The 27,017-nt window shown below is 42.6% G+C and overlaps 2 protein-coding genes and 1 long non-coding RNA gene across 4 annotated transcripts in view; 1 reads left to right on the top strand and 2 right to left on the bottom strand.

Annotated features, from left to right (window-relative positions):
* The window catches only part of Sipa1l3 (signal induced proliferation associated 1 like 3), a 254,269-nt gene extending 227,551 nt beyond the window's left edge, over nt 1-26,718 (bottom strand). Inside the window, exons 1-2 of the mRNA XM_074057113.1 lie at nt 26,348-26,718; nt 24,072-24,167 (exon numbers count right to left, since the gene is read on the bottom strand). The gene's annotated coding sequence lies outside the window, so the exon portion shown is untranslated. The remainder of the gene's footprint in view (nt 1-24,071; nt 24,168-26,347) is intronic.
* On the top strand, nt 906-13,641 carry LOC109703197 (WD repeat-containing protein 87). Of its 2 annotated transcripts, none has more exons than XM_074057411.1 (7): nt 906-980; nt 1,859-1,907; nt 2,587-5,464; nt 5,913-6,163; nt 6,593-7,877; nt 7,929-10,206; nt 11,830-13,641. In XM_074057411.1, exons 1-7 carry the CDS (start codon nt 906-908, stop codon nt 13,639-13,641), a joined length of 8,628 nt encoding a protein of 2,875 aa, XP_073913512.1. The 2 variants fall into 2 exon arrangements, with proteins under 2 accessions (XP_073913512.1, XP_073913511.1); XM_074057410.1 differs by having other exon boundaries at nt 1,859-2,026; nt 2,589-5,464.
* Nucleotides 3,086-21,179, bottom strand: LOC141417950 (uncharacterized). The gene is made up of 4 exons (XR_012442540.1): nt 15,886-21,179; nt 4,891-5,063; nt 4,156-4,303; nt 3,086-3,595 (listed from the first exon to the last, which is right to left on the bottom strand). It is a non-coding gene; the product is annotated as an uncharacterized lncRNA (long non-coding RNA).
* Nucleotides 26,719-27,017: the final 299 nt, after the last annotated feature.

The following is a 27,017-nucleotide window of genomic DNA, read 5'->3' as shown; positions in this document are numbered from 1 at the left end:
AATCCTATGAAGTAGGCAAGACTGGCATTTTCATTTTTCAACTGAGGAAAAACAAGCCTGTTGTCGCACCAGTAATGACAAACTGCTTAACAGAGGGGTGTTAAAAAAAGATTTATTCACAATCCAACCAGGAAAAATTGAAGTCTGTCCTCATGATGATCCTAATGAGGAAGTGGACTATGAATGGCAGATTGTCTCCTATAAAGCTATCTGATCCCACAAGCCTGGGGAAGCCTGCAAAGCTCAAGGGCTAGGTCCTTCCTCCAGCCAGAGGTGCTATGTGGGTGCCTCTTAGCTCTACTTTCTATTTCAGTATTCATACTTGAATGTCAATAGACTCCTCTAGGGAGCTGGTTTCTCCCTAAGGGAGTAACAAGTGGGGGCTCCTGGGTCTCACCTCCATAGCTCAGACTCAGTAGGTCTAGACAGGTGTCCAGGAACCTGCAGTTGAAAGTATCCCCTCCCAAGAATTCTGGTGGAGGTCCAGGAGCCACACTTTGAAAGCCCCCTAGTCTTCATAAAATGCTTTCTTGCAAAGAATTACTTGCTTGTGAGGGTATTCTTTTTCAACCTTTAAGTTTCTCAGCTTCCCTCAGCCATAATATCCTAGAGAAAAATGCTAAGATTCCATCTCCTGACTCCTTTATTTACCCTCTCCAAGCTCCAGTTTTCTCATCTGTAAAATAATACAATAGCTACACCACTAGGCTGAAGTGAGGATTAAATGAAAGGATATGTCTTGTGCGTAATTCTGGACATTCACAAGGTATTCAATAAACATGAGCTCATGGTTCTTTTCCTCTGATTCCTAGATCCTTGAAAAGTAACCATGGTTAAGTACCCTTCTTTTGGATTCCCACAGGTTTTTAAAAACGGTCCTGAGGAGGACCAGGGGAAAATCAGTGATGTCTTCCCGCAGACTCATTCCCATGTGGAAAGATTTTAAACACTACGTAAATGACATCATAAGTAAAAGCAAGGTAATGTATACGTAGGACATAAACATGTCATCGGTTGTCCTCTGTTTTACAGTAGTAAGTACTTCAGAAGAGTCATAATCGATTGTCCATGAATTCAAGAAGAAATCAGCATAGACCACTAAGACAACTGTCACCATAGTAGGAAGTGGGCCTGACTTCAAGTCCATAGACCTTTTACAAGGACACTCTGATAGTATTGTCAGAGGAACCAATGCCCTAGGAAGAGAGATTTCCTAAAAGAGAAGGGAAAAGGTACCACCAGAGAGAACATTTGCCAGCCTCACTTTTGCTAATGGCTGGCTCTGTGCAAATGAACCAGGGTGCATGTTTCATAGCACATGTTCTCTCACTATGGAATAATGCATACTGTATATGTGCTATTCCTCAGTCAAATTTGAAGGCCAAATAAGGGGTCCTAAAAGTCTTACTTCTGCAGTTTTAATCTTCAATAACTAGAATGACACTGGCTTTTGGGGGCACTTTTGGGGGCACTGCTGTATTATATGTGGCTATAAGGAAATGTACTCATCTAGGTAATTTGTTAAAAGTTATGTCTTTTATGATCCACGTACTTTTTAGACAAAGAGAACCTGTTAGAGGACAGGTACAGTTAATTTCACTTTGGGAAGAACATCATTTTCTCCGTGCTTACAGTATGATATATTTCCCTGTAGGAGTTAAAAAGGTTCAGGTCCCCATGTGTTGGGAGGTTTGTTACAAGCATGTAAAGTGTGACACATGGTGCATGTGTGGATGTTACAGGAGTTAGGAGGGATAGGAGGCATGATCTGGGGAGTTGCTTAATCTTGATTTTTTTGAGAATATGTTTAGTGTTATGTATACTCTGGCCTCTCAGTTTATGACATGCCTCTCCCTAGGAATCTAGTGACCAAAAGTGTGACATAGTTGTGCTGAGCGATCGGTCCCAGATACTGTTCAAGGACTCTCACTATCCTCAAAATATGCCACCTATATGCCATTACTTCAGTGATGCCCACTTTTTTGCCTCCCTTTCCTGGGTGACATCCTACACAAAGGAAATACAGGTAAAACTGCTTTTCTTCTCTTTTTTATTTTTATTTATTTTATTTTTTGGCAGTACTGGGGCTTGAACTCATGGCCTTGTATTTGCTTGGCAGCACTCTTACCGCTTGAGCCACTCCACCAGCCCCTTCCCTTTTATAGCCCATAATCCAAGAGCCATGCATGTACAGCTTCCAACCCAGATTGACAAGGGAATGAATGAATATGATCTTGATCCAGAATTCTCCACTAATCCTCTCTCCAACTTCAGACTCCATGTTGAACAGACTTTATGGTTCCCCTAAAGTAAGGTAAGGTTAGGGAAACAGTCCTAGGTGTCCCTCCTCTACCCTATTCCACACACACTTCCATCACCAGGGAGTAAAATCACACCAGTCTTCCAATTCCTCCTTAGCAAAAGTATAGGGAAGGGCTGGTGAAGTGGCTCATGCAGTAAGAGTACCTGCCTAGCAAGCTTGAGGCCCTGAGTTCAAACCCCAGTACCACAAAAAACAAACAAACAAACAAAAAACAGAGAAAAGTAGATGAATATTTGGTCCTTTACTCCGTCTTACTCTCTTCTAGGCTGTAGTCTGGATGAAGAGCAAATCTGAGGACATGGTTGAGAAGAGAACTTTTGCCATGAATGAGCGGCTGCCAGCTATCCAGTCAATGGTCCATGCAGGTTCCTTTCACATCCTCGTGGTCTACTGTGGTGACCTCCTCCTGCGGCTCTTTGGGGACCACTTTCGGGCATTCAAATCCATAGGCACAGTGCCCTGCCGCTTCCATATCAGCTGCCTCTGCTATGATCCAGTAATGAAGATGCTTCTGTCTGGCAATCTGGGGGGAATAGTCACCTGGGTTATTGAGCGAAGTGGCACAGGCCTCCAAATAGCTCACACGTTTCCCATGTCAGGTGAAGAGCTTGTCCAGGACATCATTCTGAATGGTCCCAATGGCTCCTTCCTAGCCCTGTGTGAGACAGGGGTGAGGGTCCTTGAGCGCCAGGGCCAGGGCCAGGGCCAGCTGGAAGAGGTGAAGAAGTTCACAGCCACTGGAAGTGGCTCCTCTATCACCTGCTGCTTCACCTGTTTTGATCAGGGCTTTCTCTATGCTGGAAACAAGGTGGGAGAAATCCACGTATGGAGCCTCAAACAAAGCCATCCTCTCCACAGTTTCAAGGCCCATTCCTTAATAGTGGTGTGTATCCGCAGCCGGCCAGAGGCCCATACCCTGCTAACAGCTGGCAAGGAAGGTTTGATCAAAGAGTGGAACCTCACTTCAGGGAACTTGCTTCGGCGACTAGAACTTAATGAGCAGCTGTACTGCCTCCAGTTTATTGATGACACTACTTTCTTCTGTCAAACTACGCATAGTTTTTCCTTGCGCCGTCTACCCTGCTTCTATAGCCTCTTCAATATCTGTGGTTCTGCTCCCCAGCAGGTGCGTCGGATCCGCTGTGGAGATAACTGGTTCCGGATCCTGTGTGCTACAGAGGATGGCCTGTTGCGCTTTGTATCTCCAATAACAGGGGATCTTCTGGTTGTCACCTGGCCCTTCTTAATCCTGGACAAGGCTGTGGATTGGGCCTATGACCCAAGTAAAGAGGAGCTCTTTGTAGCAACAGGCACCTCAGAGGTGCTGGTGTTTGACACAACCCGCTGCCCTTGCCCAGCCAAGTATTTAGTATGCACCTCACCAGATTCTCGGGACTTTGTACAATGCCTAGCTTACGGGCATTTCCACCTGGGCCGGGGGCTAGAAGGACTGATGTTCTCGGGACACCAGAGTGGGGTGATAAGAGTGCTTTCCCAGCATAGCTGTGCCCGAGTTGAGAAATTCATGCACTTTGGGGCTGTACTGGCACTCTCTACACTACCATCAGGACTTCTGAGTGGCCGAGAAAACTCTTTGCTCTGTTCCTATGGAATGGATGACTACATACACCTGTCAGAAGCTGTGCTTGATGGAATCAGAGTACAACTTCGGCCCCTAGCCAGCATTCTCAGTAGCTGTCACCTAAAACACCTGGTACTCTTGCCCAAATCTGTGGGTGCCATTACGGACACTAGCTGCCTGCGTCTCTGGAAGTTTCATGATTTTCTGTCTTTTGGGTCACAGGAAGGCTCAAAGTTTGTAGAAACATTACCTCTACACAAGTGTACCATTATATCCTTTGATGTCTGCTTGCCCTTGAGTCTTTTCGTCACAGGTGGTTCTGATGGTTCTGTCCGGATCTGGGACTTCCATGGTAGACTCATAGCTATGCTGGACTCATCACTGCACTTTGGCCCACTCTGCTTTGCAAATGACAGGGGTGACCTGCTTGTAACTTTTAACCAGAGTCTTTACCTGGTGTCCTGCTTAAAACTGCTTCCCCACACCATGCTGTGTAACCTATACTTTATGAGTCTAACAGATGAAGTTCTAGAAGCCCCTAAGCCATTCATACCAAGCTTCTTCTTCTCCTTTGAGACCATATTCGTGCCCAAGTATCGCTACCAAGGTCTAAGGAAACAGGAATTAGTGGGACTGGAGGCCCTTGTCAATAAACGGGCCATTGCCTTTGACCATTCTGTGCCACATGTCATAGAAGATGAGGATGGGACCTCTGTGTTACTGAATACTCCTCGACATTCTTTGGAGAGGGCAGGAACTGACCAGATGCAAATGAGCAGACCTTACCAACCCAAGTATGTAGTTCCTCCCCAGTTAGAATTGACTAGCTGGGATGGACTCAACCCCTATCAGATATTGCGATGCTATTTTGGTCATGGACGGGAATGGTTTTTTGCTCCTGATTGCTATATCCCCAACTCAGTGATTCGTGCCCGTCTTTGGCCAGAGGGAAGCCCAATATACCTACAGTGCAGTCTACACTCACCACAGCGGGAATTGGAATGGGAGAAGTCTCAACCATTCTTCTTCTGGCACAGGAAAGGTGTAAGTGATGCAGAACATTATTCAGAAGAGAAAGAGGATGAACACTTCCTGGAAATGAGATTATCCCAGGATATGACCTACAATGTTCTTACAGATGCAACAAGTCGCAGTTGGCTGGGAAAGAGAATGAGTGAAATAGCTGTTACTAGCCTGATTGAAACAATCCTTAATGTTATGATTCATGCTAACCCACTGAAGTACCAATGCTGCATTGGTGCACTAGGGCAAATCTTTGCCTCTTATCAGGTGTCTCCAGCCCTGCGCTCTGAGACAGCCCATCGTTTGCTGGATGATACAACTAATTCCAACCCACAAATCCGAGAACTAGCCTGGGAAGGGCTGAAGCGTCTAGGAATGATCACTCATCTTTTTGCCTTGCCTCTGGCCCAAGGATTAATGGATAAGGACCAAAGAGTGAGGAATAAGGCCCTAGACCTCATGGCTGAAATTGGAATCCACTGTAAGACTTCACTCTTAAACTTGCTCCAGAAACAAGATACTTTCCGGGATATGCAGTAAGTTGTTTGTGCCTTCCTCAATTCTTTACCACATGCTAATTTTCTTCTCCCCCTTCCCCATTTTCCTTTCCCTTTCTTTGTTATCTCTTCATCCCTGTACATTAGCTCTCCATGATCTTCTCTTTCATACGTTTTCTATTTCTACACTATCCTTGACAATCCTGACTACTACTTACTTCTTTCTCCATCTCTTTGCCTATGCCTGTCTGTCCCTTATCCTCTTAAGGGCCACCTTCCATCCTGTTGTCCTACCTGTGCAGCCCCCACACAGATCATTCCAATCAATACCATCTTGGCTTCTAAGACTTGTTCTTTCTTCTTAGCCATCATTTATATACCTATAATGTCTCTCTTGGTCACTCTACCAAGTTCCCTACCTGTTCCCCAGCAGCTCTTTCTTTCCTATTCTCCCTGATTCAACATAGTCGTTCCTCTCCTTTGATAGGCAAGAGATGATTGGAGAGGAACCGCTGGACCGTCTGCTAGGGATGAGGCCCACAGATCTCCAAATCCTTACTTCTCAAGTGGAGCAGCGACTGAATGAAAACTTGACCTTATCAAAAGGAGATAAAAAGTCTTATTTTTCTTTAGATGTCTCAAGGGTTTCTGAAAGTAGATCTGATTCCATACAACCACTTGAAGAATCTGAAGGCAGGCCCAGCAAAGGCCAAAAACGCCTCCGGGGCAAAAAACATGGTATGTATGGGTTGATCCGCTCCATACCTCAGGGTCCTCAAGAGGTTAGTTAGGGCTAAAGTGTATCAAGAAATACTAGGTGGGAAGAGAAGTAAGTATGATAAGAAGAGCTTATCATAGAAGAGAATTTTCCCAGGGAAGGATCCACCCAAACTCGGGAAGACCTCAAACCCTATCTCTCTAGAACTGGGGAGGATCTGGAAATACTGAAAGGAGAATTTTTTTTTTAATTAAAAAAAGGAGGCTGGCGGATGGCTCAAGTGTTAGAGCACCTGCCTAGCAAGTGTGAGGCCCTGAGCTCAAGCCCCAGTACTCAAAAATAAATAAATAAAGGCAGAGCCCATGCTGTTGCTGCTTTTTTATAGCAGTTCCTCTTCACTTAGCCTCCCATGCTTTCCTTACCTCCATCTCCTGATTTTTTTCCTGCAGCCCGAAAATGGTTACGAGTTCTCAAAAAGATTAAAGAGGGAGCAGCTAAGCGGATGAGCACAGGGCCAGAGGATGAAAGTGATCAGAGTGAAGCTGCAGCAGGTGAGATGGAGGATTTAGTCATCTACTCCAGAAGGTCTTCAATAAGCATAAAGAGCTCAAGAGATGCTGATACTTTAGAGAAAGATGTCTCAAAGGAGCACATTGTTGAGGACCTGAAATTGCGGAGGAAAACATATGACAAAAAAGGCAAGAAATCCAAAAAGGGGCCCAAGAAGAAAAAAAAAGAAGAAATTTTAATCAAGGAAACTTTGCCTCCTGTAGTGAAAAAACCAGTTAGGGAAAAGGTTACCCGGCGGGGTGCTGCTGGTGCGCCTGGCCACAAGACTAAAGATGCCACATGGCGAAATGATCTATGTCGTCTGATGACCCTGAGGATATCTGGCTCCCATACAAAAATGTCAAAAGATCTAAACACTGAGCTAGTGACTATGGCTCAGGAGATGTTGGCAGATCGGCACCCCAGCTGGGAACTTTTTCAGGAGATCTGCCCTGTATTGAAGAAAGAAAGCAAGGATATGTTTGAGGATGCTGACTGGGATGTAGCCTGGCCAGAGGAGAAACCAATTTTTATCCATGAAGAAACAATTAGAGAAGACATGGTGATCACAGTTGAGGAAGAGATACCAGAGAGGCAAGAACAAGAGCAAAAAGATGTGCAGGACTTGGAGGAAGTGATTCCAAAAAAAGGCAAGAAAAAGAAAGTTATTTTTTTAGAACCAAGTGACCAACCCAAAGGAAAACAAAAGTCAAAGAAAGAGGAGAAGAAATTTCCTAAGAAGGTATCTAAGCAAGAGAGGAAAGCAGTCCAGGAGAAAATGAAACTAGATAAAGAAGAAGAGAGAGAAATTACCAAGGAAGAGAGGGATAGGAGTGAGAAAGTAGAGGAAATAGCCAAACTAAAGGAGAAAGTAGTTGAACCAGAAGTACAACCAGTTAGCATTGACAGGAAAATATCTTTTAGGGAATGGAAAACAGCCTGGGATCAGTGGAGACAGGCTCATGATGAGACAGGGATATCCTGGGATGAATGGAAGAACGACTGGGACAGGAAGCATCTTCAGGAAGAGGAAAGACTATACCAGGCTGAAAAGGAGCTATTCCCAGACAAGGAAGTGCAGGAATGGGAGAAGCAGCTGAAATGGGATGAGTGGAAAGAAGTATGGGAAAATATGTTGGCATCCAAGTCCAAAGATGAGAAAGAACTGACTCTGGAGGCAGAAATGTTCTGGAAGTGGAAGGGAGTGTCTGAGAAGTGGGAAGAAGGAGGAGGAAGAGGAGAAGAAGGAGGAGGAGAAGAAGGAGAAGAAAAAGAAGAAGAAGAGGAAGAAGAAGAAAAAGAAGTGCTACTCACACAAGAGCAGAGACAGATTCAGGAAGAACAGAAACAGGCCAAGATACAGAGGAAAAAAGCTCAATCTGAAAGAAAGCGAGCCAAAGCAGAGAGGAAACTAGCACAAGAAGAAGCAAAACTTGCACAAGAAGAGAAAACTCTGGCCCAGGAAGAGAGAAAACTGGCCCAAGAATATGTGAAAATGACCCCAAAATATGGAAAAATGGCTGAGGCATGGAGGAAATTTTCCTTGAAAGAGGAAAAACTGGCCCACGGAGAGGAGAAGCTAAGCTATGAAGCAGAGCAATTGGCCCAGAAAAAAAAGAAGTTGGCCGAGAAATTAGAGAAAATGGCTGGAGAAGAGGAGAAACTAGCAAAGAAAGGAGAGAAATTGAATGAAGTAAAAACAACATTGCCCCAGAAACTACAAACACTAACCCAGAAGGAACAAAATCTGGAATGGCAAGAAAGAGAGATAGCTAAAGAACTAGAAGAAATGGAATTGGACATGAAGAAACTGGCTTGGAAAGAAGATGAATTGAATTTGGAAGAACACAAAGCAGTTGAGGAAGAAGAGGAAATGACTCAGAGAGAAAAGACACTGGCTTGGCAAGAGGAGAATCTGGCTAAGACAGAGAAAAAAATGGCCTGGGAAGAAGAGCTGCAGCTCCAGGAAGAGTATAAACTGGCCCAGAACAAGGCAAACATGGACTCTAGAATGGTAGCTCTGGAAACGAAAAGACTGGCTCAGAAAAGGGAGAAAATGATGGAAAACAAAGAGAAACTGATCCAGGAAAGGGAAAAACTGGTCCAGAACAAGGAAGAACTCAAAGAAAACAAGAAGAGACTAGCTGAGAAGAAAGAGAACCTGGCTCAGGAAAGGAAGAATCTGGCTCAGGAAAAGAAAAAATTGATTCAAAGAAAAGAGGCTCTCCAGAAAGTCAAAGAAAAACTCCTCACAGAGAAAGACAAATTAATTCAAATAAAGAAGAAACTGGAGATGTACAAGGAGAAACTGACTCAAGTAGAGAACAAGCTGAACCAGGAAAAGACAGTAGTTATCCAGAAGAAGGAAGATTTGGTTGGTATAGAGAAGAAATTGGCCCAAGCAGATAAAATTCTGGCTGAAAAACAAACAAAATTGGCTCAGGAAAAAATGGAATTAGTTGCAGAGAAGAAGGCAGTGTTCCAAGAAATGCAGCTGCTCAGAGGAGAGCAGGATATTACTAAGGAAAGAGAGGCACTGAACATAGCAATGAAAAATTTGGTCCAAGAGAAAATAAGGCTGGCTGAGGAGATGGAAATTCTCTCCAAGGAAGGGATTCAAGAAATCTCAAAAGAGAGAAAATTGACTGATTATGAAATAGACCAAATCAAAAAGAAACTGTCACGAGAGGAGAAGATACTCACCTATGAAGACAGGCTGCTGGCCATGGAGGACAGGGATATTGCCAAAGAAAAGCTGGAACTAACTAGAGGACAGAGAATATTTGCCCAAGAAGAAAGGAAGTTAGCCAAGGCAAAGAGGAAGTTAGTTAAAGAAAAGCAGGATGTTTACAAGGAGTCAACAAAAACGGGCAGAGTTTTAAAGACACTTCAAAAACTAATCAATGATGAAAGGAAAGTAACCCAGGAAGAAATAAAGATGACAAAGATAAATGGGACAATCTTTGCTATGGAGAGAAGACTGAGCAAGGAACAGGACAGACTTGATGTCAAAGAGTGGGATTTTTCTGAGGAACAATCAGAAATGACCAAAGATGAGAAAAAACTGACCAAGAAGCAGAGAAAACTAGCCCATGAAATAAAAAAAATGATAAGCCTGGAGGAAAAAATAGCTGAGGAGGAAAGTAGATTGACCAGGGAACAAAGAGAAGTTATACAGGCTATAGAGGAGGAAGGAGTTGAAGAGGAAGGAGTAGAAGAGGAAGAAGAGAAAATCCCATTTTTTAAAGAAAAATGGAGAAAGAGAAAACAGTTGAAGAGAGTTGATACCCGAAAAGGAAAGTTTTACAGTCAAGTGGATGAGGTGGAAAGTGAAGAGACCTTTTCTAAAGAAATAGAAAGCCTACTAGATAAAGTAGGGCAAGACAGTTTGTCTGAGGAGGAAGAGGAAGAAGAGGAAGAGGAGGAAGAGGAAGAGGAGGAAGAGGAAGAGGAGGAAGAGGAGGAAGAGGAAGAGGAGGAGGAAGAGGAGGAAAAGGAGGAAGAGGAGAAGGATGTACTGGAGAAGAAAGAGAAGAGGAAGGAGAAGAAAAAGAAAAGGATGAAGAAAAAGAAGAAAGTGAAGGAGGAGGAAGAGGAGGAAGAAGAGAAGGACATGGAGGAGGAGAAGAAAAAGAAAAAGAAGAAAGTGCAGGAGAAGGAAGAGGAGGAAGAAGAAGAGGAGAAGGACATGGAAAAGGAGAAGAAAGAGAAGAGGAAGGAGAAGAAAAAGAAAAAGATGAAGAAAAAGAAGAAAGTACAGGAGGAGGAGGAGGAAAAGGACATGGAGGAGGAGGAGAAAGAGAAGAGGAAGATGAAAAAATTAAAAAAGAAGAAAGTACAGGAGGAGGAAGAAGATGACATGGAGAAGAAAGAGAAGAGGAAAGAGAAGAAAAAGAAGAAAGTACAGGAGGAGGACATGGAGGAGGAGGAGGACATGGAGGAGGAGGAGGAGGACATGGAGGAGGAGGAAAAAGAGAGAAGGGAGAAGAAAAAGATAAAGAAAAAGAAGAAAGTACAGGAGGAGGAAAAGGAGGAAGAAGAGGAGGACATGGAGAAGAAAGAGAAGAGGAAGGAGAAAAAGAAAGTACAGGAAGAAAAAGAAGAGGAAGAAGAGGAGGAGGACATGGAGGAGAAGAAAGAGAAGAGGAAGGAGAAGAAAAAGAAGAAAGTACAGGAGGAGGAAGAAGAGGAAGAGGAGAAGGACATGGAGGAGAAGAAAGAGAAGAGGAAGGAGAAGAAAAAGAAGAAAGTACAGGAGGAGGAAGAAGAGGAGGATGTGGGGGAGAAGAAAGAGAAGAGGAAGGAGAAGAAAAAGATGAAAAAGAAGAAAGTACAGGAGGAGGAAGAAGAGGAAGAAGAGGAGGAGGACATGGAGGAGAAGAAAGAGAAGAGGAAGGAGAAGAAAAAGAAGAAAGTACAGGAGGAGGAAGAAGAGGAAGAAGAGGAGGAGGACATGGAGAAGAAAGAGAAGAGGAAGAAAAAGAAGAAAGTACAGGAGGAGGATGAGGAGGAAGAAGAGGAAGAAGAGGAGGACATGGGGGAGAAGAAAGAGAAGAGGAAGGAGAAGAAAAAGAAGAAAGTACAGGAGGAGGAAGAAGAGGAGGACATGGAGGAAAAGAAAGAGAAGAGGAAGGAGAAGAGAAAGGTAAAGAAAAAGAAGAAAGTGCAAGAGGAGAAAGAAGAGGAAGAGGAAGAGGAGGAGGAGGACATGGAGGAAAAGAAAGAGAAGAGGAAGGAGGAAAAAAAGATGAAAAAGAAGAAAGTGCAGGAAGAGAAAGAGGAAGAAGAGAAGGACATGGAAGAAAAGAAAGAGAAGGGGAAGAAAAAGAAAAAGAAGAAAGTGCAGGAGGAAGAGGAGGAAATGGAGGAGGAGAAAGAGAAGAGGAAGAAGAAAAGGATGAAAAAGAAGAAAGTGCAGGAGGAAGAAAATGAGGAGGAAGAGGAAGAAGAGGAGGAGGACATGGAGGAGGAGAAAGAGAAGAGGAAGGAGATGAAAAAGATGAAAAAGAAAGTGCAAGAGAAGGAAGAGGAAGAAGAAAAGGACATGGAGGAGGAAAAAGAGGCAAAGAAAGAGAAGGAAGAGAAGAGGAAGATGAAAAAGAAAGTGCAGGAGGAGGAAGAATGGGAGAAAGAGAAGGAAAAGGACATAAGGAAGGAAGAAGAGGAGGAAAAGACGGAGAAGAAAGAGAAGAAAAAGAAAAAAGTGCAGGAAAAGGAAGATTTCAAGGAAAAGGAAGAAAGCATGGGTGAGGAAGATATTGAAAGTCTGAAAGAGACAGAAAAGGAGGTGAAAGAGGAGAGAGGCCCATTGAAAGAAGTAGACAAGAAAAAAGAGGTCTTAAGAAGAGAAAAACTATTTAAGTTACTAGAAGAAAGACGAAAGGACCTACAAAGAAAGGAAATGGTCCCTTCTATTGGAATAATATTCCCTGAGGTCAGAGGCAAAACTATAAATCTGGGAGTTCCAAGAAGTCCTTCCAGAATACTAACCTCAGCAGCTCTGGAGATAGGAAGGAAGAGAACAGTACCACTGCCAGAAAAACAAATATTTTGGGAAGAAAAGGCTGCAGCACTCGAGACAACTAGGATAGCCCCAAAAACATTCTCAAAGATGATGGATAAAGAGAGAGAACTGTTGGAAAAATATAAATCCATGGAACCTCTACATGTTCTGGATACAACTTTAGAGCCCCCAAAGGAGGGCTTAAAGACGCCATTCATTCCCCACATATTTAGGAAGAGCATGGAAGCTCATAAACTCCAACACAAACTACCACATGCCAGGTGGAAGTGGTTTCTGCAGCATCATCCCTCTGAGATAGGACAAGAGATGATACAATTACCTCCCTCCCAAATCCCAACAGAGGAACAATATCCAGAGGTAAGCCTTTCAGATATGGAGTGGATACATCATGTTTTAGAACAGATGGAAGCAGGAGAACAGATTACCAGAGACAGTTTGCACAGATTGTGTCAGCTCCTCAAAGACCTCACCTCAAAGAGAGACTTAGAGTGGATCCATCTGGCCATACTTGAAGCCATTGTGCATCATCACAAGCAGACCCTAGAATCACGAAGCACAAGTACCTCAAAACCCAGTAGAGAGTCCATGAGTCCAAAACACCTGAAAGTGATTCCCCCTATAAAAGGAAAGGAAAAGGAGAGTTGGCTAAAACCTTCGGTTACTCCAACACCAGAGTCCACATTAGCCACCAAGAGGATTATAGACCCAAAAGTGATGAACTGGCATGTTCTAGGAGAGCCTTACAGGAGTGCACGGATGCAGCAGTTATCCAATGCTGTCAAGGAAATGGAAACACACTTTTATCCTACCACAAGAGATGTTTTTCCAGGTGTCCATGCCCCTGTGGACCAACAAACCCTGGCACTAATGTTTCAAAAAGACTTCTGGGACTTTAAGGGTAAGGGAAAGCATCCCAAATTGCCTAAGTTGGAGAAGAAGACACAGCCAATCTCAAGAAAAAAGGAAAAGCTTCCTCCGTGGGAGACATTTGTGGCACTGTACCATGTTTTGCGAATGCTGCAGCAGCGATATGCCGAAGACACTGCTGCTTGGATGGAACAGTTCCATCAGATCGTGGACCTGTACCAGCTTAAGTCTCCCCGAATCCAGAGGCTGCTACGGGAGCTGCTACTGAGAGAGGAGCCTCAACCCCATGAGCTCATCTACAATGAGGCCCTGAAGGCCATGGAGCTAGTGCCTGGCGAGCGGTTGTTGTACTGCCTGATTTGTGGCGGCTCCCATACCCCTGCAGGTTCCCTCAAGTTCCATGATGTGATACCCCTCCCTGGAAAGAATAACGTGCGCACCATCCTTCCCATAGGCATTGCCCAGTATGGGATCTTAGAACTTGCCTGGAAAAGCCTGCCCCAAGCTGATATTCACCTCACTAAGAAACTGCCCCACATTATTGCTCCTACTCCCTAATTTGGGATTGGCTGGAGGTCAGGACTTTTCATTCTCAAGTTAAAAAAGGCCTAGTCATCAGAATCTAGATCTTCATCTCTAGGGCCCACACAAAGGTAGGAACCTGGTTAAAGCCCTTTGCCTACCCAGCTCTAGAAGCCAGTTTGTATATGTGGAATAAAGAGGAGGTTCTTGTTTGCAACAAGTACTTTTATGTGTCCCTTTTCCTCTCTAGAAAGGTCACCAGAGAAACCAGACTCATACTCCTAAGAGTGGTAAAACAGAGTGGTGCCCACCCTGTGGAAGACTGGATACAGAAGAAACTGTCCTTGTCCTCTTTATTCCTTGCCTCCCACCATCTTCCCCTAAAAACTATTGGAAGGAAATCCCCTGGCACAAAAATTAACAAATGTTTGCATTAATATAAGAAGTACTGAAGTCAGTCTTGGTGGCTCATGCCTGTAGTCCCATCTACTCAGGAGGCAGAGGTAGGAGGATCAAGAGTTCCAGGCCAGCCCAGACAAAGCTAGTGAGACACTGACTTAAAAAGAAAACATAGGCTGGATGTAGTGACTCATGCCTGTAATCCCAGCTACTTGGGAGGCAGAGATCAGGAGGATAGTGGTTTGAGGCCAGTCTGAGCAAAAAGTTATCGAGACCCCCCAGCTCAAACAATAAGCCAGGTGTAGTGGCATGCACTGTTGTCCCAGCTACGTGGGAAGTTGTAGGAGGATTGTGGTCCAAGGCCAGGCTGGCGTAAAGGAAAAAGCTTCATTAAGTTCTAGCCATTTGAGGTTAAAGCAGAAAGATTGCCTAGGGACTTGTGATCCTTCTCTTCAACAAGTAAAGAGACAAGATTTAAAAGAAAAGAGATAGTAAAGTGGAGTAAAGCAGTGATAGCTTTTATCACTGCCACTAATCCTGTTCTCCCTTATATCCTCTCCCAACCATGGAGACTTCAGAACTGCCTCTTTCCAGGTTAAGCTGGGCCTCCCAACTGCTTATAGCAAGAAGCCCATCTTTGCTACTTACTACTCCCTACCACAACCTCTACTTTGTTATTCTATTCCTTTCACCTGTGTTTTCTTTTGGGGAGAAGCAGGAGATAGATGACAGAACATTCTGACAAGCTGGATTTACCTCAAAGGCTAGGGGCAGCAAAATCTCTCGATCTGCAGTTGGGCTCTTCCATGTCAGAAAACATGTCAGGCCACATGAACCATAGAGAGCTGTGGGCTGGGTGTAGGAAACCTCAAGAAGAGACAATTCACATGACAGGCAAAGCAGTAAAAGCAAGAATAGCCTAGTTGGCTCAACAGCCGTGACCTGAATCATTTCTAATCACTTCTCCTTTTTGGCCTCTGTTTACCTGTCTGTATCAAAGGGATAAGTGCAACAAGGATAGCCCAGTTGGCTCAACAGCCTTGACCTGAATCATTTCTCCTTTGGCCTGTTTACCTGTCTGTATCAAAAAGGGGACAAGTGCCCAAACTACAAATATCAGGCATGAAAAAGGAGATTTCACTACAGATCCAACAGACATTTAAAAAGATAAAAGACTATGAACAACTCATACGCTCATAAATTTGACAACACAGATGAAATGTATAAAGTTCGTAAGAGACTCGGAAAGGAAATAGTAATACCTATCTGATACACTTATGGTCCTACCACCTATATTCCAATTTTGTTGATTGACCTAATAATGTCCTTACAGTATTCTTTTCCTTCTATTACAGAAGTCAGTCTAAAGTTAGGGTATCGGTGGTTACTCTGGTAAAAAGAAACAAAACCCAGTGGATTGTTTAACTGTTGTTAGGAAGCATATAGATGACTCTTCAGAGAGCCTCAGAACCCAAGTACTGGCTGTGACAATCCAGATTACTTGCTTGTCTGCCAAAATGGCATTAGTGTATTTCCTCTGTTTTATGAAAAATTTCAATCACAAACGTAGAAGAGAGTATTTTAATGAACCCCCAAATCCCTATCACCTATATTTGTTGGCACTTTGCCACAACTGCTTCATCTATTTTTTTCTTTGCCAAAATACTTTAAAGTTTCACATATAATAAAATTAATCTTTAATATCCAATACTCACTCAGTCTATGCAAACTTCCATAATTACCCCCCTTTGCAAATGTCCCTTTATGCTGCTTGTTTGAATCAGTGCTCAGATGAAGTCTGCCATATGCTGTGTTTGATTATGTGCCTTGGTGAAGACTCTTAATCCTGAATATCTGCATTCCTCTACCCCTTTTTCTTACTATGGATTTGCTGAAGATAATTAGTTGTCCTGTAGACTTCTCCGTGTTTTGTATTTTGGTGACAGAACACAATTCCATAAACTCAGTTCTAGAGGTGCTTCAAGTGTCCATGAAGCTCCTGAAATTAAATGAAAAAAGGTCTGTGCTGGTACTTTTTTATCTGCTGGAAAAGTCTGTAGCTTACATCAGATTCTAATGGAGGTCCATGACACAAACACATTAAATTATCACTTAAAGACAGAGCATAGACACCTGGGCTTGAGCTCAGACACTGCCAAAAATCACTTGAATGAACTTCAACAAGTGTCTTCCTTTTACTGGGTCTTTACTAATTTTTGGAGGGAGAGTTACACTGAAGACCTCCCCAGGACATGTGAGAGTCTTCCTACTGTGCAAAGCCACCAGCTTCTGAGAACCAGGATAAGTGTAGTACAGAGTTCACCTTGCTTAAGACCTCAAAGGGAGGAGGATTTTTACATTCCTGGAAGTTATGTGCTCAAATTAAGGTGAGTGAATAAACACATTAATTTGAGCATAGGAAATTGAGCACACAAAAACTTCCAAATAAGTTGGTTGTGAGTACTGATTACTGGGGACTAGAAGGTTTGGAAGAAGGAGACATAAAGGGGAACTGTCAAAGAGACTGAGAAGGAGCAGTCAGGAAGGTAAGAGAAGACTCATGAAAAGCTGGTGCCCAGAAGTCAAAAGATGCACACCTTTCAAGAAGGAAGAAGAGATGAACCGGGTCAAATACTGCTAATGGGTCAGGTAAGGGAGGAAGTAGGAACTCACGAAGGGAGCTGGCACGTATGTTTCAGTGGAGGTGTGAGTGACATGATTGGACTACTGAAAGTAAGAGAGAATGGAAGGGGACGGGGGTGTAGCTCAGTTTGTCTAGCATGTATGAGGTCCTGGAGAGAGGAAAAGAGAGAAGAACAAAAGGAATGGGATCACTGGGGTTTTTGCACTTATTTGGAAGTTATTTCAAATTTCTAAAACATTGCAAAAATAAAATAATGCAGTAAACCTCTATACCCTTACCTCATTTGCTTGCTTATTTTCTCTACACACACACACACACACATACACACACACACACACACACACACACACACACACAGAGTATTTGTCTAGACTATTTTATATAAGACTTCAGAGTATATTTCCTGGGCTGGTAGAATGGTTCAAGTGGTAGAACGCCTGCCTAACAAGCATGAGGCCCTGAGTTCAAACCCCAGGTAGTGCCAAAAAAAAGTACATTTCCTAAACTTAGATATATGGGATATTATCTTAAAACCACTGTGCAGTTATAAAAGTCATAAACTTACACTGATACAGTACTTTAATCTACCATCCATCTTCTAGTTTTGTCCTATTTTTTAATGGTGCTGGGGATAAAGCCCATGGCTCTAACATAGAGCTACATCTCCAGCGCCTACAGTATTCTTTAACTTTCATGACAAAAGCCAGTCTAGACTCTGGTATTGCATTTAGTTATCATAGCTCTTTAATGCCCTTTAATCTAGAACATTTTCAAAACCTTTATTAGCCTTGTTTAACATTGCCATATTTGAGCCACACCTCCAGCCCTAATTGCCAAATTTTTAATTGTGATAAAATATGTAACATAAAATTGATAATTTTAACCATTTCTTGAGATAGGGTCTCTGTATGTAGCCTAGGTTGTTGAACTCTCTATATAGCCCTCAAACTGTCCTCAAACTCATGACCCTCCTACCCCAGCATCCTGAGTGCTGGGATTATAGGCATGAAGCACCATGCCCAGCAATTTTAGCTATTTTAAAGCATATAGTTCTATGTCATTAAGTATATTCATACTCATTTTGTTGGGGGAAGTACTGGGGTTTGAACTCAGAGCTTTACATTTGCTAGGCAGGTGCTCAACTGTTTGAGCCATGCCTCCATACCTATATTCACATTCTTGTATTAATACCACCATCCATATGCAGAACATTTTCATATTTCACTGAAATTCTGAACCCAGTCAACACAAACTCCCATTTCCATAGTCCCTGGAAACCACCATTCTACTTTTTGTTTGTATAAACCAAACAATACATTGTTATAATTATTACTGTATATAACTTTTGTCTTTTGAGAAAGCTAAAAGAAGAAAGGAAAGTAAGTACATTTTCATACTTTTGTGATATTAACCTCATTTTTCATTTCTGATTCTCTTCATTTTTTCCTGCTCATTTGAATTAGGGGCAGCACTATTTAAGATAAAATGATTGGATATTACCTTTCTGAGGTAATCTCATAGCACTTTCACTACTCGATACTATATTATATATTGTTTATTTATACAGATGCTTCTCAATTTATGACAGGGTTATGTTCCAATAAGCCCCCATCATAAGATAAAAATATGAAAGGTGATAATTCATTGAATATACCTAATTGCCATAGCTGGCATTAAACATTCTCAGAACACCTACATTAGCCAAAAGTTGGGCAAAACCATCTATCACAAAGCTTATTTTATGATAAAGCATTGACTAGCTCATGTAATTTATTGACTAATATAGTACAGTTTCTACTGAAGGTGTATTGCTTTTACACCATTGTTAAAGTAAAAAAAAAATCCTAAATCAAATCATCCTATGTGGAGACCATCTTCATATCATTTAGATACTCCCAGAATGAAGGGACCCCATCTATCCCATGGCTCCAGCATCTAAAATACTATGGACGTGTAATGTGCACTCAGGAAATAGTTGTCCCATATCTAACCACATATTCTGAGTTTTAATCCTTTCCTCATACATTGCCTTCCTTTTTTCTAAGGTCCATAAACACACCTGGATACCTCTTCTTCACCTATTTGTTGGACACATGGAGTGTGTATGTGTGTGTGGTGCTAGGGTCAAACCCAGAGCCTCAAACATGACAAGCAAGCCCTCTACCACATCCCAGCCCTTGACAAATGAAGGATCTTCACCCCCCACTCTGGGCATGTGTTTGAAAGAGGAATGGTGTTAAGTCCTTTGTCACTTGCTTTGTGACAGTAACTGAATGAGCTGATAGTCACATCTTCATTATTTCATTTCAGACGGTTTTAACAAGCAGATGCTTTTGTCCTTCAGTGGCATCATTCACAACTCTGAATGAAGAGATTTCTCCTGGACACTCTGTAAGCATTAAAAGTTCTATTTCTCAGAATGTATTTAAAATTTTTTCAGGAAATGGTAACTTTTAGTGTATATACTGGTGCTGGGGATTGACACAGGGCCTCAGACATGCTAAACACATACTCTACCACTGAGCTACACACCCCAGCCCTCATATTAGTAATATTTAATAAATGGATTCTGAAAGCAATAAATATAGGATTTACAAATAATCGTGTGTTTACTTGGTATATGTGATTAAAAGGTTTTACTGATTCAGTGTACAATTATGAAAAACTTGAGACCACTATAATGAAGACTACTTTCCCTAGAGACAAGAACAAAACTCTAACTTCCTGGTAAGTATTGGAGGCTCCAAGCCAATAAAAGTGAATTTGACTGAGAGGCTTATAAAGGTCTAAGTTAAAGCAGGAACATAGAAAATTCCTAGCTATTTCAATCAGAGGGAATTTAATATAGGGACTTGGTTACAAAAGTGATGGAAGGGCAGAAGAAGCAAAACTGAAGATGTGAGATATACAGAGCTCAGGAAGCTATAAACATCATGGAACTCACTGCTTTTCTGCTGAATGTACTACCACTGCTGGTGATGGGATTATCAAGGAAGTACACTGTGGCCAAGGCTGAAACTACCAATGAGGTAGTTCCAACTGGAACTATCAGGGCTCCTGAAACCCAGGCATGCCCATTCCTACTGCTGCTAATGTAATTGCCAGCAATGGCCTCCGCTGTCAGAATCAGGAGTAAAATTTCTTCCTCCCACTTTCGAATTTCTCACCAGGGTTTCTCCCAAGGGCAGAAACTAATAGGAAGCTAGCAGGCAAGGGGTTATGGGAAACAGTCTGTAGGTTCTCCCTCTCAGCTGTAAAAAAGTATAAAAGGATGGATGAAGTCACAGGTAGTGGCACATGCCTGCAATCCTAGATACTCAGAGAATCATGGACCCAGACCAGCCTGGGCAAACAGTTACCAAGACCTCATCTCAGCAACAACAAAAAAAACTGGACATGGTGATTCACACCTGTAATCCCAGCTACATGAGAAACATGAATAGGAGAATTGTGATCTAGGCCAGCCAAGGCATACCTTATCTCAAAAATAACTAAAGCAAAAAGGGTTGGGAGCATGGTTCAATCGGTAGAGCAACTGCCTAGGAAGAGTAAGGAAAAGCAGTAGAACAGACACAGATGAAGGGAGAATTAGTGAACCAGAAGACACTTCTCAGGAAACTACCCAAGGACAGCACAGGGAGAAGACTAGATTGGAGGCAGTAGTGGATTCAAGGAAACACATCTGTAATTGTCCAGGCTTCATAGGACTTATGACCGTGGGTGAGGAGTAAAGCAGAAGAGGTAAGGGAGAACAAAATGTCAAAGATGATGCCTAGGTTATTCAATGAATATTGGTATTGTTAGTTATGAATAATTTTGTACAGGAAATCAATAGATAGACTGTTTACCTTTTCAGAGATTCAACAAATATTTACTAAATACCTACTCTGTGACAGACACTGTTCAAATTGCTGAGAATACACTAATATTCAGAACAGAAAGATTCCTACTCTTAAGGAGTATGTGAAGAACAGTATGAGAAGGAAACCCTAACTTAGTTTAATGGTCAGGAGGATATCTTCACAAGAGGGAGGTTTAAGGTGAGATTTTAAAGGAGGCCAGGTGTGGTGGCTCACACCTGTAATCCCAACTACTCCAGAGGCAGAGATCAAGAGGATCATAGTTTCAAGCCAGTCTGGTCAAAAATAATGGCAAACCGAATTCAGCAACACATCAAAAAGATTATTTACCACGACCAAGTAGGCTTCATCCCAGGGATGCAGGGGTGGTTCAACATACGAAAATCAATAAACGTAATAAACCACATTAACAGAAGCAAAGACAAAAACCACTTGATCATCTCAATAGATGCAGAAAAAGCCTTTGATAAGATCCAACATCATTTCATGATAAAAGCTCTAAGAAAACTAGGAATAGAAGGAAAGTTCCTCAACATTATAAAAGCTATATATGACAAACCTACAGCCAGCATTATACTTAACGGAGAAAAACTGAAACCATTCCCTCTAAAATCAGGAACCAGACAAGGATGCCCACTATCTCCACTCCTACTCAACATAGTACTGGAATTCCTAGCCAGAGCTATTAGGCAAGAAGAAGGAATAAAAGGAATACAAATAGGTAAAGAAACTGTCAAAATATCCCTATTTGCAGACGACATGATCCTATACCTTAAAGACCCAAAAAACTCTACTCAGAAGCTTCTAGACATCATCAATAGCTATAGCAAGGTAGCAGGATATAAAATCAACATAGAAAAATCATTAGCATTTCTATACACTAACAATGAGCAAACGGAAAAAGAATGTATGAAAACGATTCCATTTACAATAGCCTCAAACAAAATCAAATACCTAGGTGTAAACCTAACAAAAGATGTGAAAGACCTCTATAAGGAAAACTATACACTTCTGAAGAAAGAGATTGAGAAAGGCTATAGAAAGTGGAGAGATCTCCCATGCTCATGGATTGCTAGAATCAACACAGTAAAAATGTTGATACTCCCAAAAGTAATCTACATGTTTAATGCAATTCCCATCAAAATTCCAATGACATTCATTAAAGAGATTGAAAAATCTACTGTTAAATTTATATGGAAACACAAGAGGCCTCGAATAGCCAAGGCAATACTCAGTCAAAAGAACAATGCTGGAGGTATCACAATACCTGACTTCAAACTATATTACAAAGCAATAACAATAAAAACAGCATGGTACTGGCACAAAAACAGACATGAAGACCAGTGGAACAGAATAGAGGACCCAGAATAGAGGAAGCCACACAACTATAAGCAACTTATCTTTGACAAAGGAGCTAAAAATATACGATGGAGAAATAGCAGCCTCTTCAACAAAAACTGCTGGGAAAACTGGTTAGCAGTCTGCAAAAAACTGAAACTAGATCCATGTATATCACCCTATACCAAGATTAACTCAAAATGGATCAAGGATCTTAATATCAGACCCCAAACTCTTAAGTTGATACAAGAAAGAGTAGGAAATATTCTGGAGTTAGTAGGTATAGGTAAGAACTTTCTCAATGAAACCCCAGCAGCACAGCAACTAAGAGATAGCATAGATAAATGGGATCTCATAAAACTAAAAAGCTTCTGTTCATCAAAAGAAATGGTCTCTAAACTGAAGAGAACACCCACAGAGTGGGAGAAAATATTTGCCAACTATACATCAGACAAAGGACTGATAACCAGAATATACAGGGAACTTAAAAAACTAAATTCTCCCAAAACTAATGAACCAATAAAGAAATGGGCAAGTGAACTAAACAGAACTTTCTCAAAAGAAGAAATTCAAATGGCCAGAAAACACATGAAAAAATGCTCACCATCTCTAGCAATAAAGGAAATGCAAATTAAAACCACGCTAAGATTCCACCTCACCCCTGTTAGAATAGCCATCATCAGCAACACCACCAACAACAGGTGTTGGTGAGGACGCGGGGAAAAAGGAACCCTCTTACACTGTTGGTGGGAATGTAGACTAGTACAACCACTCTGGAAAAAAATTTGGAGGTTACTTAAAAAGCTGGACATCGATCTACCATTTGATCCAGCAATACCACTCTTGGGGATATACCCAAAAGACTGTTACTCCAGAGGCACCTGCACATCCATGTTTATTGCGGCACTATTCACAATAGCCAAGTTATGGAAACAGCCAAGATGCCCCAGCACTGACGAATGGATTAAGAAAATGTGGTATCTATACACAATGGAATTTTATGCAGCCATGAAGAAGAACAAAATGTTATCATTCGCTGGTAAATGGATGGAATTGGAGAACATCATTCTGAGTGAGGTTAGCCTGGCCCAAAAGACCAAAAATCGTATGTTCTCCCTCATATGTGGACATTAGATCAAGGGCAAACACAACAAGGGGATTGGACTATGAGCACATGATAAAAGCGAGAGCACACAAGGAAGGGGTGAGAATAGGTAAGACACCTAAAAAACTAGCTAGCATTTGTTGCCCTTAACGCAGAGAAACTAAAGCAGATACCTTAAAGCAACTGAGGCCAATAGGAAAAGGGGAACAGGTACTAGAGAAAAGGTTAGATCAAAAAGAATTAACCTAGAAGGTAACACACATGCACAGGAAATCAATGTGAGTCAATGCCCTGTACAGCTATCCTTATCTCAACCAGCAAAAACCCTTGTTCTTTCCTATTATTGCTTATACTCTCTCTACAACAAAATTAGAAATAAGGGCAAAATAGTTTCTGCTGGGTATTGGGGGGGGGGAGAGGGAAGGGGCGGAGTGGGTTGTAAGGGAGGGGGTTGGGGCAGGGGGGAGAAATGAACCAAGCCTTGTATGCACATATGAATAATAAAAGAAAAATGAAAAAAAAAAAAAAAGAAGTTCAGAGTTTATACTGGGACAAATGGGAAGTCATGTAATTTCATAATCAGATCTCTTTTGAAGATCCCTTTGACTTCCAGGTGTAGAGAAGACAAAAATAGGGAAATTCTGGTGTTGATACAAAATCTTAAGAAATGGGGCTGGTAGACTGGCTCAAGCGTTAATGTGCCTGCCTCGAAAGCATGAGGCCCCAAGTTCAAACCCTGGTGCGGCCAAAAAAAAAAAAAAACTCATGAAGAAATGAAAATGGACTGGAGCTATGGTGATAGAAGGAAATTTTTTCCCTTTTAGGTTATCATTTTTTCGACAGCTTTAATGAAAAATAATTTGTGTACCATACAGTTTACCCATTTAAAACAAACAACTCAGTAGCTGTTATTCACATAGATATGCATACACCCAGTGGATTTGATTCTAATCAATTAGAATACTTTCATTACCCTAAAAAGAAAACCTGAGCCACTTGGCTATCACCTCCTAATCCCTTCCATACTCCCCAGCGCTAGGCAACAATTAAACTACTTTCTGCAGCTATAGATTTTCCTATCCTGAATATTTCACATATAGGGAATCATACAATACATGACCTTTGGCGACTGTCTTCTTTCACTTGTTTTCCAAGGTCATCCATATTGTAGTACTGACATCATGCATCTGTTACCAATGCCAGGGGAGGACTCCAGCTACATGGAAAATAGCAAAGATCATCACTATGACAACCACCAGGAAGAGAAATCCAAACACTTCTGCCCACTGTGTCTTGGTACTGGAGTTGCCAAGCAAAACCTAATACCCTCAAGCCCTGGATGGAATAGTTTTTATCACATAGAGAAGAAATAAAGCAACATCAGCCAGCTCCAGTGGTGTTGGTCAGTCTTCTATGGCTAATGGGTAAGGAGTACATACTGAGTTCACAACACAGAATATTAGCACCACACAGGATAAGCCTGGCACAGACTGTGTGGTTTCTATCTCTTGATAAACAAGTAATCCAGGCCCAAGGCCTATTGTCATGTGGCTGAGTGGCTGACTGAAAGACTCTGTACACAGACAGCGTTTCCTAAAATGTAGAATGACTCAGTACTTCATTGTTTTAAAATCATCACATATTCCATTGCATGGATATACCGCATTTTATTTATCCATTCATTTGAATGAATTCAACATTTGGAACATTTCTCCTTCTTCGCAGTTGTGAATAATGCTTCTGATAAGGAAACCCAGAAAAAGATCAAAGCTGGGAAAAGAACCAAAGACCAGTAAAGCCCTTCCCCTTAGCTGGGCCCCTGCATCCAGCCATCTCCTTAGCTCCACAGCTGTGCTGACATGATATATTGTAACACTGAACAGCCAACTGCCAAGTCTGCTTCTGCACTCTCCGCTTGTTTGCTTGCTGCTTTTCTCAGTATAAAAACCTCAACCACCCTGAGCTCAGGGCCTGCGCCATTTTGGAGATACCCGGTGCTGGCCTGCTGGCGTGATAAACCTTCCTTTCCTCCAGCCACCTGGGTTTGAGTCTTATTCTCGCTGGTCAGTCATACTGTTTGTAACGTTTTCTGCAACACTTCGGAAAACATATGTGTACAAGTCATTATGTGGTTATCTTTTATATCTCTTGGCATACACCTAGAAGGGGAACTGCTGAATGACAAGGGGGTCATTTGAAAAAGATTTGTCAAGTAGAGTGGCCATGACTTTGGAAATAAGGGAAAGCAAAGAGTCTAGGCTAATTCTGGGTCTCTGGCTCGGGTGTGGTTTAAAGGCAGATTTCTGAGATGAGATTAGAAGAACAATTTTGGAAGGGGGAAATGAATATATGAGTCTAGTTTGAACAGGAGACTGGTTTGGGCTGGAGTTATAAATGTGGCAATTGTTGGCATATAAGATATCCATAAAGTCACAAAACTGGGTGAGATGACCAAGGGGTGAATGTGGATAAGAAGATCAAGGATAGAACCCTGATGAGTTCTAACATTAAGAGGACAAACAGAAGTGGCAGAAGCAGTCTGAGTCTGAGAAGGGGCTGAAAGAAAATCAAGCCTGCATGATGTCATGGAAACTAAGTATATTGAGAAAGGAGTGATCACTCTTGTCAACTGCTCCTAGCAGGCTAAGTAGAATGAATAACCATTGAAAGTCAACCATTAAGTTTAGAAAGATTGGTATTCTTTTTTGTTCTTATGTTCTGATTATCGTAATCTTTGTCAAGAGCAGTTCCTGTAGAGTGACAGGTTCTAAGTCTAATTGGATCAAGAGAAGAGAAATTAGAGGCAGGAAGTAACAATTATCTTCTAGGAGTTGTGCAGTAGTTACACGAAAGAGGGATAAGAGAGGGTGAGTGAGGGAGGGAGAGGGAGAGAGAGAGAGAGAGACTGAGGAATTGCTGGCACCCAGAATTTTAACGTGGAATCTAATGGAGAGAGTTGTATTTCCTAACACAAGAGAGAATGGGAACTTTAGTTCCATCATCATCGTCATTACCACAAAAGGACGCTGGGGAAGAGGTTAGACTAAAGTGAAAGGTGAAATCCTTGGTGATAAGAACTGCCCCTTCTGCAGCCTAAGCCACAGCTGGTTTCACCCCTTGCAGAACAAAGCCCACCTTATCTCCCGCCACCTCCCTTTGCCTGCTCCTAGACCTTGCTCCTGCAGTTGGTCTCTTCCTTTGCAGATCAAAGACCATCCTTTGTCCTTGCTTTCTCCCAAATGCTACTTAAGATCAGACCCACCGAGAGAAGCCGCTGCGCCATTTTCTCTCGGCCAGCCAGCCTGCTCATTAAACTTTTGGACCTGAGATAACGCTCGTGACCCTCCTTTGTGTGCGGTGTGCGGCGTTTTCCTAACACTTGGGAGGAAATCGTACCTGAAACCGCAGTTTCCCCAACCAGGAGCATCATCCATACTGTAAAATCTAGTCCCCTAGCCACCACGCCCTCTGGAGAAACGGAGCGACAGCCGCCATCTGGGACAATGGGAAAGGCAGCCAGCCACTGTCCAAACTCGGAGTCTAGTCCCTTTGCCGAGTGCGTTCCGAGGCCCCAGCCGAAGGATGAACCCTCCTGCCCTGAGGGAAATCCCGCCTAAGGCAGCGGCCCGGGCTTCTCCCTACTCCCGCCTACCCACACTGTCACGCCCACTCTCCATGTCCCATCCTGCTTGTGCCTGCCAGAGCAAGCCAGACGCAAGACCCAGGCTCAGAAAAAACCCAACACGCTGTGAGCACTAAGGCAAGGCAGCAGAGAAGCAGGCACAAGCGAGCGGAAGAGGCGGGGCTATTTGCGTAGCTCCGCCCCACGCAGGCCTGCGCACGCGCGTCTGCGTCTCTCTGCCCAAGTCATAGTCTGGCAGTGTGTTCCCCCCACCCCCACGTCAGTGTCTGCACGCATGCGTCGTCAATGGTTCGCTCCTACTTTCCCGCCAAAATGCGGTGAGGACATTTGCCAGCCCAAATATGGCGGAAATGAGGCTCATACAGAGGGCCAGGTGGGATGGGCAGGGAGCGAGACACTTAGGTACTGTCCTGTTTTCTACCA

This window comes from Castor canadensis, chromosome 16 (genome assembly GCF_047511655.1).
Source record: "Castor canadensis chromosome 16, mCasCan1.hap1v2, whole genome shotgun sequence".
NCBI classification, from domain to species: Eukaryota; Metazoa; Chordata; class Mammalia; order Rodentia; family Castoridae; genus Castor; species Castor canadensis.
Note: the sequence above shows the minus strand (reverse complement) of the source record. Positions and strands in the feature narration are given on the sequence as shown.

Bases quoted from the DNA above. Each gene is read 5' to 3' on its own strand.
- LOC109703197 (XM_074057410.1), top strand. From the start codon at position 906: ATGTCTTCCCGCAGACTCATTCCCATGTGGAAAGATTTTAAACACTAC. The intron at 2,027-2,588 runs GTAAAACTGCTT...ACTCTCTTCTAG, and splicing joins CCTACACAAAGGAAATACAG to GCTGTAGTCTGGATGAAGAG. The intron at 5,465-5,912 runs GTAAGTTGTTTG...CTCCTTTGATAG, and splicing joins GATACTTTCCGGGATATGCA to GCAAGAGATGATTGGAGAGG.